The sequence below is a fragment of the Pelodiscus sinensis genome, chromosome 1, assembly GCF_052426305.1.
Source record: "Pelodiscus sinensis isolate ZL-2025 chromosome 1, ASM5242630v1, whole genome shotgun sequence".
Classification (NCBI taxonomy): Eukaryota; Metazoa; Chordata; order Testudines; family Trionychidae; genus Pelodiscus; species Pelodiscus sinensis.
This window is the reverse complement of record NC_143052.1, coordinates 134,458,203-134,472,650: the sequence shown is the minus strand read 5'-3', so window position 1 is coordinate 134,472,650 and position 14,448 is coordinate 134,458,203. Positions and strand designations below refer to the sequence as shown.

The window sequence follows — 14,448 nt, the reverse complement described above, 5'->3', positions numbered from 1 at the left end:
ACTTTAACCGCTGGCCGTTTCTCACCTCCTTTCTGGTGAGAAAGGCTTCACCTGTGAAAGCCTGGATCTAATACTTAGCAATAATAAAGCACCCTTCAGTTGATCTTATGTTTCTTTGCAAGGAGGGGAAGGAGCATTAGCCTCCTTTTACAGGTGCAGAAACTGAGCCACAGTGAGGTGAAATGACAGTAGGCGCTGGTAATAGATCCTAAAGCCAGAAGGGGCTGGTAGTATTAGATCACCTAATGTGATCTCCTGCAGTACATGGGACACAACATTTCACTCACTTACCCCTACTGAACCCTCCTGATTCCATGTAGACTCTGAAGACTTCAATTCATGAGGCTAGTTTCCTAGGGGTAACACATTTTGCTCTTTTAATACATCTGCTATACATTTCAGAGGGTTTGTCTGTTTGATCAAGAATGCCTTTTAGATGGTAAGAGGTAGGACCACCAAATTTGCTATACAGCTTCCTCTTATAACTTAACTGAAAGGAAACTCAGGGTTGGTTTATGCCTGGAATGGGATTGCTTCTCATAATACCAAACAGAAACAGGACAGAATTGCCAAATCAAGTAGAGTCCTTGAAAGAGACATAACTTTAGTGAATGTCAAAAGAGACTGAACCAAGATGAACCAGAACAATAGGCTGAACCTGCAATAGGATTGTGATTGCTTCTCAATAAATCTTATATAAGAGATAAAATGGAGAAATCTGGAGTAGTGCTCTGTTTTGGCATGCACGTGCACAAAATCAATGCTTAAAGTTTGAAGCTAGAAGAAAATGTTGTTGGAAACCAAATTGGCTATAGCCCTTTTTTGTTGCAAACATAGTGAATGATAAGAGTTTTATAGGGATAAAGGAAAACATATACTTGATGGAATTCCCATTTACAAATATAATGGACAAATTTTAACAATCATTTTTTACGAAATCCAAAATAAACATTAACTTGATCACCATAACACTATTTTTTGAAATATACAATAATTTCAACAAAGCATCTACATTTTGCTTTTCTTAAAAAACAAACCCTGCTTGAGTTAAGGGTAAATCTGCTAGTGTATGTGTGATGATAAAGTGAGGCTCACAAACAGGGGTATAAAAACAATTTTTAGTAGGGGTGCCCAGAGCTGTAAACCATGTGCATCATGGAAACCACTTCAAGCCAGGAGGTGCAGCCTATGCTCTCGAGGCTGTTTAAAACCAGGCAGCGACATGCTCGAGATCAGAGAGCAAAGAAGGGCGCACAACCCACGCCGCCTTGGTCTCATCCCTCGCTCATCATGCTGCCTTGTCTGCTGTCCCTCGCCCAGGGTAGCAAAGCTGCGCCGCTTCGAGGAGGGGGAGCCGCTCCCTTCCCAGCAGGTCCCTGAGCTGGGAGCATCTTCGCGTGGGGGAGGTGCAGCATCCGCTGGGATTGGGGGACTGTGGTGGGGGGAGGGCAGCGCGCGCACCGACCCCCCCGCCCCACCCCGTTGCTGGTGTGCGGCCTCCCGCTCCGGCGGGGTGGGAGGGGTGTGGGCGCCAGGCGGAGGCAGGCCCGGGCTGGGCGGGCGGGGTGGCGAGGCAGGAGGGAGGACCCGAGGCGGGTCCCGGCGCGGAGGAGCGAGCGGGGCGCAGCCGGTGCGGAGGAGCCGAGCCGCCGGGGCGCGGCAGGCGCAACAGGAGACGCGGCGGAGCGGAGCCGGCGCTGCCCAAGGACATCTGGAGCCGCCCGGGGAGCGCGAGGGCACAGCCGCGGAGCCGGGAGAAGCAGGCAGGCGGCAGCGCTGACGGAGCGGGCAGGGCGGAGGAAGCGGGAGAGCCGGACAGACCCCAGCGTCTGCCCCCGCCGGGGCGGGACACACGGAGCCGGACCCCAGCAGGGGAGGAGGGGCAGATCCAGAACCCAGTGGGGGTAGGAGAGGGACAGACAGACGCAGACCCCCGCGGCGGGAGGGAGAGGACAGACAGACCCGGAGCCCAGCAGAGGGACAGACAGGTCCAGACCAGCAGGGAGTGCAGAGGAAGGGAGAGACAGACAGACAGACAGACCTGGACCCTAGTGCCACACCAGTGAGTGGAAGGAGAGGGCACCTTGCTCTGGGCAGAGTGGGCACAGCAGGGCAAGGACTGGCCTGTCGCCTCCCCACCAGGTTTGGCTTCCCTTGCTGGGTGGGGCAGCTGGCATGAGGGCAGAGGAGCCACTGTCTTTTGCAGGGTCCCGGGCTGGAGGTGGCTGCAGAGAGGCAGAGACAGCCGGGGAGGAACGGAGCAGCAGCAGTTGCTGTAGCAGCGAGCGCCTAGTGATCAACATCTCTGGGCTGCGCTTTGAGACCCAGCTGCGGACCCTGTCCCTGTTTCCGGACACGCTGCTGGGGGACCCGAGCCGCCGGATGCGCTTCTTCGACCCGCTGCGCAATGAGTACTTCTTCGATCGGAACCGACCCAGCTTTGATGCCATCCTCTATTACTATCAGTCCGGGGGCCGGCTCCGCCGGCCAGTCCATGTGCCCCTGGATGTCTTCATGGAGGAGATCCGCTTCTACCAGCTGGGTGAGGAGGCCATAGAGAGCTTCCGGGAGGATGAGGGCTTCATCCAGGAGGAGGAGAAGCCCCTGCCTCAGCAGCATTTCCAGCGGCAGGTGTGGCTCCTTTTCGAGTACCCAGAGAGCTCTGGGCCAGCCCGAGCTATCGCCATTGTCTCGGTGCTGGTGATCCTCATCTCCATAGTCATCTTCTGTCTGGAGACCCTGCCTGAGTTCAGGCAGGAGAGCAAGGGTACACAGTCGGGCTTTGCGGAGAGTGCACATGGGGAGGACCAGCTGTTCTTACTCCCTGAGCAGCCAAATGGCACCCCAACCCCAATGCACTCCTTTTCTGGTGCCAGCCCCTTCTTCACGGACCCCTTCTTCCTCATCGAGACCCTGTGCATCATCTGGTTCTCCTTCGAGCTGCTGGTGCGCTTCTTTGCCTGCCCCAGCAAGCCCGAGTTCTCCCGCAACATCATGAACATCATCGACATCGTGGCCATCATCCCCTACTTCATCACCCTGGGCACTGAGCTGGCTCACGAGCAGCAGCAAAAACAGCAGCCTAGGACCACCAGCAACAACGGAGGCCAGCAGCAAGCCATGTCCCTGGCCATCCTCAGGGTCATCCGCCTGGTCAGGGTCTTCAGGATCTTCAAGCTCTCCAGACACTCCAAGGGGCTGCAGATTTTGGGCAAAACCCTCCAGGCCAGCATGCGGGAGCTGGGCCTCCTGATCTTTTTCCTTTTCATCGGGGTGATCCTCTTCTCCAGTGCTGTGTACTTTGCTGAGACAGATGACACAGATTCCTTGTTCACCAGTATCCCAGATGCTTTCTGGTGGGCTGTAGTGACCATGACCACGGTGGGCTATGGGGACATGTACCCTATGACAATTGGGGGCAAGATTGTGGGCTCCCTGTGCGCCATCGCTGGTGTGCTGACCATAGCCCTGCCCGTGCCTGTCATTGTGTCCAACTTCAACTACTTCTATCACCGAGAGACGGACCAGGAGGATCATTGTCAGTACACCCATGTGACCTGTGGCCAGCAGCAATCTCCTTTCTTGGAACCTAAAAAGGGGGACAGCAATCAGTCCCTCAGTAAATCAGAATTTCTGGAGGCAGAAGATTTAGACTCTATGAAATATCCCAACTTCATTCCAACCCGCAGCCAGGGCTACAAAGGGAAGAAAATGCTGACAGAAGTGTGATCATCTTTTCTAACAGGGTGTGAAGTAAGACTGGGTTTTTACAGTTCTACTATCCTCACCCCATTCTCCTGGATTCCAGATGCATAGTCACAAGCTGTTGCACATTCTTTCTCCTAGTAGCAGCTGCATATATTCAAGAGAAAACAGCAGACTGTGAATTGTGACACTGAAAACAAATTGCTTGTGATTTGGATGCTCCTTTCCTTGTTTGCGATATTTCACTCGTGCAATTGGACATTCTTGTGCTTTACTATGTAGATCAAGGGAGACCACTTGTTGTCCTCTGCCCCTTCCATATTATCTTTGCTGCAGGGCGGAGCTTTATTCCAATTGTAGCTCTGAAGGTTAATTTTTCTACTACATCTACAAAAGAAAAGCTTAGACCATGCTTGCTGCTAAAAGATCAGAGAGGGAATAAACAAATGGGCCACTCACCTCTGTCTTAAGCTATGCTGGTGAATTCCTGTGCCGGTGCAGTGACCTTGGTTGTGGGATCAGTCGTGCCTGTCATGCAGTTGCCTTGGGAGAATGGTAACATTCAGCATTGCATTGTGTTCTGCAGATATAGAAAAGTCAATGAATGCCTTCCTCTGACACTTGTCCCCAGGTTTTCACTGCAGTGTGCATATAAGAAGGGCTTGTTTGTTATTAGCTGTTCAGATATAAAAGCACTTTAATTTTTAACTAGTTGTGATGATAGAAGTTGTGACCAACATTTGCCATCTGTGGTGTGGCAAAAACAGTTGTTTTTAAAATTATAGGCTGAGGGATCATTTTCTTACTCTTTCTGTTGGAACAAATTTCACCTTTAGCATTTATCATAGCAACATCATCTGTGTGCCTGTGTCTTCCTAGGCAGGGCATGTTAGGCGAATTCTTTGTCTTCTGACACATACCACATTTTTTAATGAAATGTACTTTATGCTGCAAGTATCCAATTCAGTACTTAGAATCATGGGAGCAATTGACTTCATTAGGATGCACAGTTATGAATTTTAAGGGCTTGTGTAGATTAGGGAAACTTGCAATAGTGTAGTTACACTACTGCGGACCCCTGTTGTAGACACACTACATCAGTGCAAAACTGGGCTTACATTGGTATGACTAACCCACCAGAGTAAATCACACACTGTAGTTGTGTGACTAGGGGTTAATATTGGCACTAGTGTAAATTTCCCTAATGTATCTAGAGAAACCCTACAGGCATAACTGGGATCTTTCAAATGAGGAAAAAGACCTGAAGGACTAATCTTGGAAAGATGCTATTGTCTTAAAAAGAAATACCCAAAACATGAGTTCAGATGGAAGGTACAGCAACATCAGGTACATACTCCAGTTTCTTATGAGAGAAATATTTGTAGCAGTGCAAAAAGCACACTCTGGTCTGAAGCACCATGCTTATCAGTGTGCACATTTTATATCTAAAGGTCCATCTGTTGTGTCACAGATCTTCTCACTGATCTTCTCACTATTTAAAATAACTCTGCTTTTTTTGTATTGGAGGAGTAACCGTGTTAGTCTATATCCTCAAAAGCAACAAGGGGGTCTTGTGACACCTTAAGCATTACAGATTTATTTAGGTATAAGTTTTCGTGGGAAAAACCCTACTTCATCAGATGCAACTGACAAAGTGGGTTTTGCCCACAAATGCTTATGCTCAAACAAATCTGTTAATTTTTAAGATGCCACAGGACTCCTTGTTGTTTCTGCCATTTTTCTAGCTTAAAAAAAATTACTCAGATGTCCTTGTGGGAGAACAAATGGGGGAAAAGGAGAAATGGATGCTTCCAGAATCCAGAGATAAGCTATACCAAAAAGGAAATGTCTTAAAATTAAATGTATATTTTGCATGAATGTGTGTGTATGAGAAGAGTGAGAGTCAGCACTGATGTATTGTGCTATATTATACATGTATTATCTGTTTTATATATTGCATACAACCTGTGTAATACATAGAACAGTGTACATAATGTATATGCATTTCCTTCATGTTGTGTATATTATTTGCAGCAGCCATAAAGCAGGGTCTGAAGGAATAGGAAAAAAGATTAAATAAAGGCGTATCCTTTATTTAAACGTGTTTCTCTGCTACCAGGTTTTAAGACAGAACCCTCAGGATTGTATGACTGTAGCAATCAGCGCAGATTTGCACCTCTGTTGCCCTGCTAGTTCCTCACTGTTCTGAAATTTGATTCTAAGCCTGGACTGACTTTGTCACGGTCTTTCCTTATTTAGGCCCTGATTCTGCACTGAGAACTGTGTGGGCAAGTCTGAACACTTGTGCTCACCCTGAGTCCCACTGACTTCAAAGGGGCTCCATATTGGATGCAGGGAATCTCTCTCCACAATTCTCCATGGAGGATCAAAGCATTAGACTTTGATTCTTCTCCTACTGAAGTCAGTGGCAAAACTACCATGGATTTCCCTGGTGCAAAATCAAGTCCTTAGGCATGACTGTGAGATGTGATGAGCACTATCAACTGCTGCTGAAACTGATGGTAGCTGATAAATCAGCCCAAAGCTATTTTGCTTGGTTATATTTCAGGAAGACTGTTTTATGTAATTAATTATTATTATGGTTTTTTTTTAATCTGTGCCAGAGACTGTTTGGGCTAGATTCTGTGTGGTACCAGCAGGTGTCCAGTAGGTCTACTGAATGGCCTCCTTTTTGAGACACACAGCTCAAGATATCCAGGGCATTGCTGTCTCTCAGCAGAATGCCTATTTGGGGTTGCTTTTATATATGTGTATACTAGCTGCTCAAAGTTTCCCTAAATGGAGATGTAAAAAGCTCAGGTTAAACAAAAGTTCAGAATGCGGGACAAGACATACTGTTGTCTTAAATTACTTAGCTCATTTATTCCCTGGGTCCTGACAATGGCATATTTGATTGACCGAAAGTCTTCCAAGACATTTAGATTCAGACCAAAGTGCTCACAGCACAGTCTCCGTAATCTAACACCAGCATGAAGGTGTTGTCCAGGTTTCCTGGAATTGTGTTTGCTTAAGGGGTGCTCTCAACTTGAATGTGGCCAGACATTTATATTTGGTGTGTTTGTGGTATGTGTCAGTTTTATGGTCAATAGAAATACCTCTATAAAACAAAGGAACGTGCTAGTGAAAAGCAGCCTGTTGTAAACAAACAGCTCCCTGCAGTGTTTGCCACCCAGACTCTTCAACATTGAGAAGAAGGTTTTGTGTATGAAAAAGAGTAACATTGACTTCAAGGATTTCCCTTGCCATAATGGAGAGAAAGGTGTAAAAGGAACAAAGGTCCAAATAATCAAACTTGGGTGACTACATTGAGGCACCCAAAATCAGTATTTAAAGCGCCTTATTAAACATGGGCTGATTCCTCAGGATTGTTGAGCATTTACAGTTGTGGGTGGTCAGCATTTTTCATCAGTAGGCTGCTTTTATTTTGGGATTATGGCTTTCAATAGGACTTGTGCTCTCACTTAAGAGTGTGATTTTTGAAAACACCTCAGTTCCTGATTTTAGTGATCGAAATGTAGCCGTGTTAGTCTGGTGTAGCTGAAACAAAAAACAGGACTATGTAGCACTTTAAAGACTAACAAGATGGTTTATTAGGTGATGAGCTTTCATGGGCCAGACCCACTTCCTCAGATCAAATAGTGGAAATAAATAGTCACAACCATATATACACCAAAGGATACAATTAAAAAAATGAACACATATGAAAAGGACAAATCAAATTTCAGAACAGAAGGGGGATGGGGGGGGGGAGGTAAATGTCTGTAAGCTAATGATATTAGAGGTGATAATTGGGGAAGCTATCTTTGTAATGGGTGAGATAATTAAAGTCTTTATTCAAACTTAGGCATAAAGTGTCAAATTTAAGCATGAATGACAGTTCAGAGGATACTCTTTCAAGAGGATTCTGCTTCAAAGGCCTTTTAAGACACTTGAAAGAGAATCCTCTGAACTGTCATTCATACTTAAATTTGACACTTTATGCCTAAGTTTGAATAAAGACTTTAATTATCTCACCCATTACAAAGATAGCTTCCCCAATTATCACCTCTAATATCATTAGCTCACAGACATTTACCTCCCCACCCCTCCAACCCCCTTCTGTTCTGAAATTTGATTTGTCCTTTTCATATGTGTTCATTTTTTTAATTGTATCCTTTGGTGTATATATGGTTGTGACTATTTATTTCCACTATTTGATCTGAGGAAGTGGGTCTGGCCCACGAAAGCTCATCACCTAATAAACCATCTTGTTAGTCTTTAAAGTGCTACATTGTCCTGTTTTTTGTTCCTAATTTTAGGAATTCATTGGGGATATAAGAGACTGTTTTTGTATCTATATATGTTCCTTCTTAAGTCAGAGCACATCTTTGTGAAGCATTTGTGGAAAGTATGAATCTCCAGGGACTTGTTTCCATAACAACCTCCCAGACTGTTTCTCTGTACCTTGTGACTTTGGCTACAAGCAAAAACACTGGCTAAATATTTCAAGTTCCGAGACACAAACATCCCGTTAACACAGCTGTTTGGAAAAGCCTATAATGTGGGGGTGCAGTGAAGGGGGTCCCCTGTCCTTGCCAGAGAAGGTCTGCTCCCCAGCCCCAAACACCTCAAGCTCAAGACTGATCTGTGTTGCAAATATTTGAAGGCAACAATTGAAAGCAGACAATATGGAAATGGGAAGACGCGCCATCTTTATATCTTTGCAAGCAGCTGCCATGGGAAAAGCATCCTGAGTGCTGTCAGTCCAATAGCTGGAAGGACACAAAGCCTGTGAATCTGAAATCATTTTGAAATAATTGGATGCCCCATGAGAAACCCTGAAATCTAAAGCAGTGGTAAATAAAAGTAATACATCTTTCAATTATCTCAGCAGAAAAAAAATCTTGTTGAAGAAATTATTGATCCTTCCCCAAGTCCTTTTGCTGAAGAGCTCGGTGTCTTGGCAGTTTCCCTAAGGGAGATTTTGTACAATCAAAGCCCTTTTTGTTGTCTGCAGAGGGGTGGAAGAATTCTAGTGATTTGTTGCCTCCTTTTAGCCTGTACCATTTTGGAAATGCACAAAGCATTGTTTTGCAGTTTCCCAAAAGATGTTGCACTCTTGAGAGCTACTGAACAGACACCCTCCTGAGATGGACATTTTATTCCTTTCCTATTAAAAATGTTGCAACTCAGGCTTTTCTAGCATTTTCCTCTGTGCCCTGCTCTTTATATTAGTGTCTCCAGCTGGAGAGAAGACTCGCTGCTGCTATCCTGGTGAAAATGAATTGACTGGAAGTCTCTGCTGGGCCCATCGGTTTAATGTAGAAAGAGTCCTGTGACAACAAAGAAGAGGGAGCCAAAGGGAATTCAGTGCTGCAAGAAGCAGGACAGGGGAAAAAAAGTGTCTTCTGTGCTGTGCTCGAGAGAACGTAGAACCCTCCCCAAAAGGAAAGGCACAGACAGCTACTTCACCTTCTGCTGCAAAAGTAAGTAAGGTTTTTCCCTTTCCATTTGTGAAATTAGCCTCTGATTCCTTTGCAGTTAAAGAGAGATTTTCCCATTCAGATGTAAAGCCTGCTGGGAGAATTTTATCCTAGGTGAAGAAACAAAGATTATAGATTACAAAATTAAACGGTGAGACAGAGACTCAGCTGGTGCTGAATAGTAATAGAGATGTAGCCGTGTTAGTCTGATCTTGCTGAAACAGAAGACAGGACTATGCAGCACTTTAAAGACTAACAAGATGGTTTATTAGGTGATGAACTTTTGTGGGCCAGACCCACTTCCTCAGATCAAATTGTAGAAGAAAATTGCATGACCATATATAACAAAGGGATACAATAAAAAAAAAAAGTGAACACATATAAAATAGACACATCAGATTTTAGAATGGAGGTGGGATGATGGGGGAGGCTAATGTCTATGAGGTAATGATATTAGATATCAGCTTCCCTGATTATCACCTCTAATATCACTACCTCATAGAGATTAACCTCCCCCCCCATCGCCCTTCTGTTCTAAAATCTGATTTGTCTATTTTATATGTGTTCACTTTTTATTTTATTGTATCCCTTTGGTATATATGGTCATGCCAATTTTCTTCCACAATGTGATCTAAGGAAGTGGATCTGGCCCATGAAAGCTCATCCCCTATTAAACCATCTTGTTAGTCTTTATAGTGCTGCATTGTCCTGTCTTTTGTTTCAGCTGGTGTTAATTGTCATAACTCTGTTAACTTCAGTGTAGCTACACCAATTTGCACCTGAATCTATCCCTAAATTTTTCATCAAGGAAAAAAATAGTCTCTGTTAAAATGCAGGGTCCCCCTATCCTACACCTATAATATAGATACTTTTGTTTACATCAGGGAAATAATCTGTGGTTCGCAACAAGTGTCAGCTGCAGGTTTCCCACAGGCCCTCTTTTCATCTATTCTTATGTAAATCTGAAGGAATTCCATTGAAACCAGTGGAATCTCTCCAGATTGAAATTGGCACGAATAAGAACACAATTATTATTTATACAGTGCCAGAAATGTGCCTGGCAGTTTACAGCCAAGTTAAAGACAGTGGAACAGTTTTGGATCTGAATTACGTCAGTGTAAACCAAGAGTTGCTCTGTTTACACTGCTGTAACTTCGATCAGATTCCAATCTCAGTGTCCCTTTGCGTAAAAGCTTACTGTCTGTATCTCAGAAACACTTATGTATGCGTTTGACTTCACAGAGCTGAGGAGTCCCTTGGAAATTAAAGTAAAGCAGGGAAGCCAGCGTTTGCAGGGTCATGGCCTAAAGGCCTGATCCTGAGACACAATGAACACCTCCCAGAGGATGCTGAATACCCTCATCGACCATGAAAGTCAATGGGAGATGAAGACATTTTCAGGAAGAGCTCAGCCCTGTGAAGGATCAGACCCTAAATTGTATTAACATGACTAAGAAAAGTAACAAACATGAGAGAGGTAATGGGGAAGGCAGACAATGGCTACAGCAGTAAGGTCATGCCATTTGCCTGATCAAGGCTCACATCTTGACAGTTATGTAAGGCCTGGTTGTTCTTTACATTTTATTTGTTTCAAAGAGACCTCACTCAGGTTTGTTAGGAGGGCAGAAAGGCTGAGGTGGTTTAAGTTGGCCCTTTAAAAAAATGTTTTTGTGAACAAATGACTGTGATTTTAAATGTAGCAATCCTAAACCCACAACCCAAGCATTTTGTTGGTTCCTGTCTGTTAGAGGGAATGTCTACATCTTGTCTAGTCTGAGGATACGTCTACACTGCAACACTATTCTGAAATAACTAGTGCTATTCTGAAATAATTTAGTCCGCATCTACACAGCAGGCAGTTATTTTGTAATAGTGTCAAAATACTGTCAAACTGGAGGACTTCTTACTCTGACTCCAGTACCCTTAATTGTACAAGGAATAAGGGCAGTTAGAGGAAGAGTGCTCTATTTCAAAATAAGATACGCAATTGACTTAGCTCAATTTGTGTAGCTTATTTCGAGCTAAGCCCTGCAGTGTAGATGCACCCTGAGTTAAAGAAAGGAAGGGAATAGTTTTAGTTTTGTTAAATTCACCTGTATTTTCGGTGATTTTTTTGAGGAGTGATTTGGGTACATATATTTCCATGAGCAATTTAGCTTACTTACACAATCAGAGGCAATGGTACCTAATGGTTAGACTGATGTTGAAGGGAGATCTCTGTTCTAGCCCAAGTGCCACTGACTTGTAGACTGGCTTTCAGCCAGTTACTTTATCTGTTTTTTCCAGTTTCCCCATCTGTGAAATGTACATACAGTTCTGTGAAGACAATCAGCTAAAAACTACTGGATATGCACAAAGCACTAATTATTACTATGGCTCACATGGATTTCAGGATTCTGTTCTCAGCTCAATTCTGTACAGTACAGGTGTAATCCAACTGACTTCTATTAAGTTACTCATGTAACAGGATGTGAGAGGAGAATCAGGTTCAGTATCTCTGTAACCTTAGCTATTGTCCCCTGTGTATAGATTTAAGCAGAGTTCCAAACACAAGTATTTTCAACACAGCCCCTCTCAGACAGTGTGAATCAGCAAGGAGCTGTGCTGATTTTCACCAGCTGTGGATCTGGTCCTTAGAGTACAGCTTCAGTAATTCTCTTATACTCTCAGGAGATAAATGAAATGGCATTTTACAAGAAAATTGCAACATCAGTGTCTCCTCTGCTGCTTTTTGATGTGTCTGTTGTTTTCAATTAGCATGATTGCATCCATTTTCAGGAAACAGAGATGGGGCAAGATGCTGCACTTACTTTATGCTGATGCAATTCTGGAATAATTCCTCTGAATGTTAATGAAATTAGTCCAGATTTATACTGAAACTGTAACTGAAAGCAGAAGCGGACCCAGGTTCTTTTCCTATGAAAAAATGCTGCTGTGTTTTTGAACCAAGTAGCTTCCTAATACTGCACCTGTGGTATAAGGGGTTCCTCACACCAGCCAAACATGGACCACATAATGCTGTGAGCTCAGCTGCACCATGACCTCTTCCATGGAAATCACAGTTAGTGGTTTAACTGAGGGCAGAATTTGTTCTGTTGTGGGCAGTGCAGTGTTATCAGAAGCCCTGGTCTTATTTTTTCAGGCTGGAATAATAATGACCAGTTCTGATAGCCCAGATTACCTTGGCATCTGTCCCATTGCCGTTTTCTCTAGCTTTAATCTCTCCTGCTGTGCTCAGTTTGCATTTTCTGAGACAGCAGTACCCCTCTGAGGCGTCACGTTTCCCATGTTCTCAAATGCATGATTGAGAACACAACCCAGCAAGGAGGCTTTCTGTATAAAAGGTCTGAGCATGCCATCAGTTTTGGGGAAAACTTCAGTGGATATTCTGTGGGCAGAAGGGAAATCAGGATCTGCAAGGGAATATGATGCCAAGCTTAATGCAGTTGATTGGTCAACAGGGAAAGTGGGTCATTTGGTCTGATGTCCCATACTGGGTGCCAGGGATGACCAGACCAGCAAGGACCAGCTGCTGGACCGCTTCCTGACTAAGTTGGCTACTAGGCAGCCAGGCTCCGCCTCTGGTTTATGACTCTGGTCAACTGTCTGGTTCTGGTATTTGGCTTCTGTCCCTCTAGCACTAACTCTCAGCTTGTTTCCTGTATTCCCTCTGCTTCCCCGCCTCCTAACCCTTCTCCGTACCCAGCTCTAACCAGCAGGCAGAACTCTTGGTTCTTCCACTAGGCATGGCTACCCAAGGCTCCTTTGGCTACACTGGAGAGTATTAATTGTAACTACATTGTGTCAGATTGATTGCTAGTGTAACTCCACCGACTTCAAGAAGAGTTTGAAGTATCATAGAATCATAGAATCATAGAATAATAGGACTGGAAGGGACCTCGAGAGGTCATCGAGTCCAGCCCCCCGCCCTCAAGGCAGGATCAAGCTCCGTCTACACCATCCCTGACAGATGTCTATCTAACCTGTTCTTAAATATCTCCAGAGAGGGAGATTCCACCACCTCCCTTGGCAATTTATTCCAATATTTGACCACCCTGACAGTTAGGAATTTTTTCCTAATGTCCAATCTAAACCTCCCCTGCTGCACTTTAAGCCCATTACTCCTTGTCCTGTCCTCAGAAACCAAGAGGAACAAATTTTCTCCTTCCTCCTTGTGACACCCTTTTAGATATTTGAAAACCGCTATCATGTCCCCCCTTAATCTTCTTTTTTCCAAACTAAACAAGCCCAGTTCATGAAGCCTGGCTTCATAGGTCATGTTCTCTAGACCTTTAATCATTCTTGTCGCTCTTCTCTGTACCCTTTCCAATTTCTCCACATCTTTCTTGAAATGTGGCGCCCAGAACTGGACACAGTACTCCAGCTGAGGCCTAACTAGTGCAGAGTAGAGCGGCAGAATGACTTCACGAGTTTTGCTTACAACACACCTGTTGATACAACCTAGAATCATATTTGCTTTTTTTGCAACAGCATCACACTGTTGACTCATATTCAACTTGTGGTCCACTATGACCCCTAGATCCCTTTCTGCCATGCTCCTTCCTAGACAGTCGCTTCCCATCTTGTATGTATGGAACTGATTGTTCCTTCCTAAGTGGAGCACTTTGCATTTCTCTTTATTAAACCTCATCCTGTTTACCTCTGACCATTTCTCTAACTTGCTAAGGTCATTTTGAATTATGTCCCTATCCTCCAAAGAAGTTGCAACCCCACCCAGTTTGGTATCATCTGCAAACTTAATAAGAGTACTCTCTATCCCAATATCTACATCATTGATGAAGATATTGAACAGTACGGGTCCCAAAACAGACCCTTGAGGAACTCCACTTGTTATCCCTTTCCAGCAGGATTTAGAACCGTTAACAACAACTCTCTGACTACGGTTATCCAGCCAATTATGCACCCACCTTATCGTGGCCCTATCTAAGTTATATTTGCCTAGTTTATCAATAAGAATATCATGCGAGACCGTATCAAATGCCTTACTAAAGTCTAGGTATATGACATCCACCGCTTCTCCCTTATCCACAAGGCTCGTTATCTTATCAAAGAAAGCTATCAGATTAGTTTGACATGACTTGTTCTTCACAAACCCATGCTGGCTATTCCCTATCACTTTATTACTTTCCAAGTGTTTGCATACGATTTCCTTAATTACCTGCTCCATTATCTTCCCTGGGACAGACGTTAAACTGACCGGTCTATAATTTCCTGGGTTGTTCTTATTCCCCTTTTTATA

General features: G+C 44.3%; 1 protein-coding gene across 1 annotated transcript; it reads left to right on the top strand.

Annotated features, from left to right (window-relative positions):
• Positions 1 to 1,574: 1,574 nt before the first annotated feature.
• KCNA6 (potassium voltage-gated channel subfamily A member 6) lies at positions 1,575 to 7,343 on the top strand. The gene has a single exon (XM_089771486.1). It carries the CDS (start codon positions 2,176 to 2,178, stop codon positions 3,727 to 3,729), a length of 1,554 nt encoding a protein of 517 aa, XP_089627612.1. The 5' UTR covers positions 1,575 to 2,175; the 3' UTR covers positions 3,730 to 7,343.
• The last annotated feature ends 7,105 nt before the right edge of the window (positions 7,344 to 14,448 follow it).

Excerpts from the sequence above, each read along its gene's own strand:
- KCNA6 (XM_089771486.1), top strand. The coding sequence starts at position 2,176 with ATGAGGGCAGAGGAGCCACTGTCTTTTGCAGGGTCCCGGGCTGGAGGT.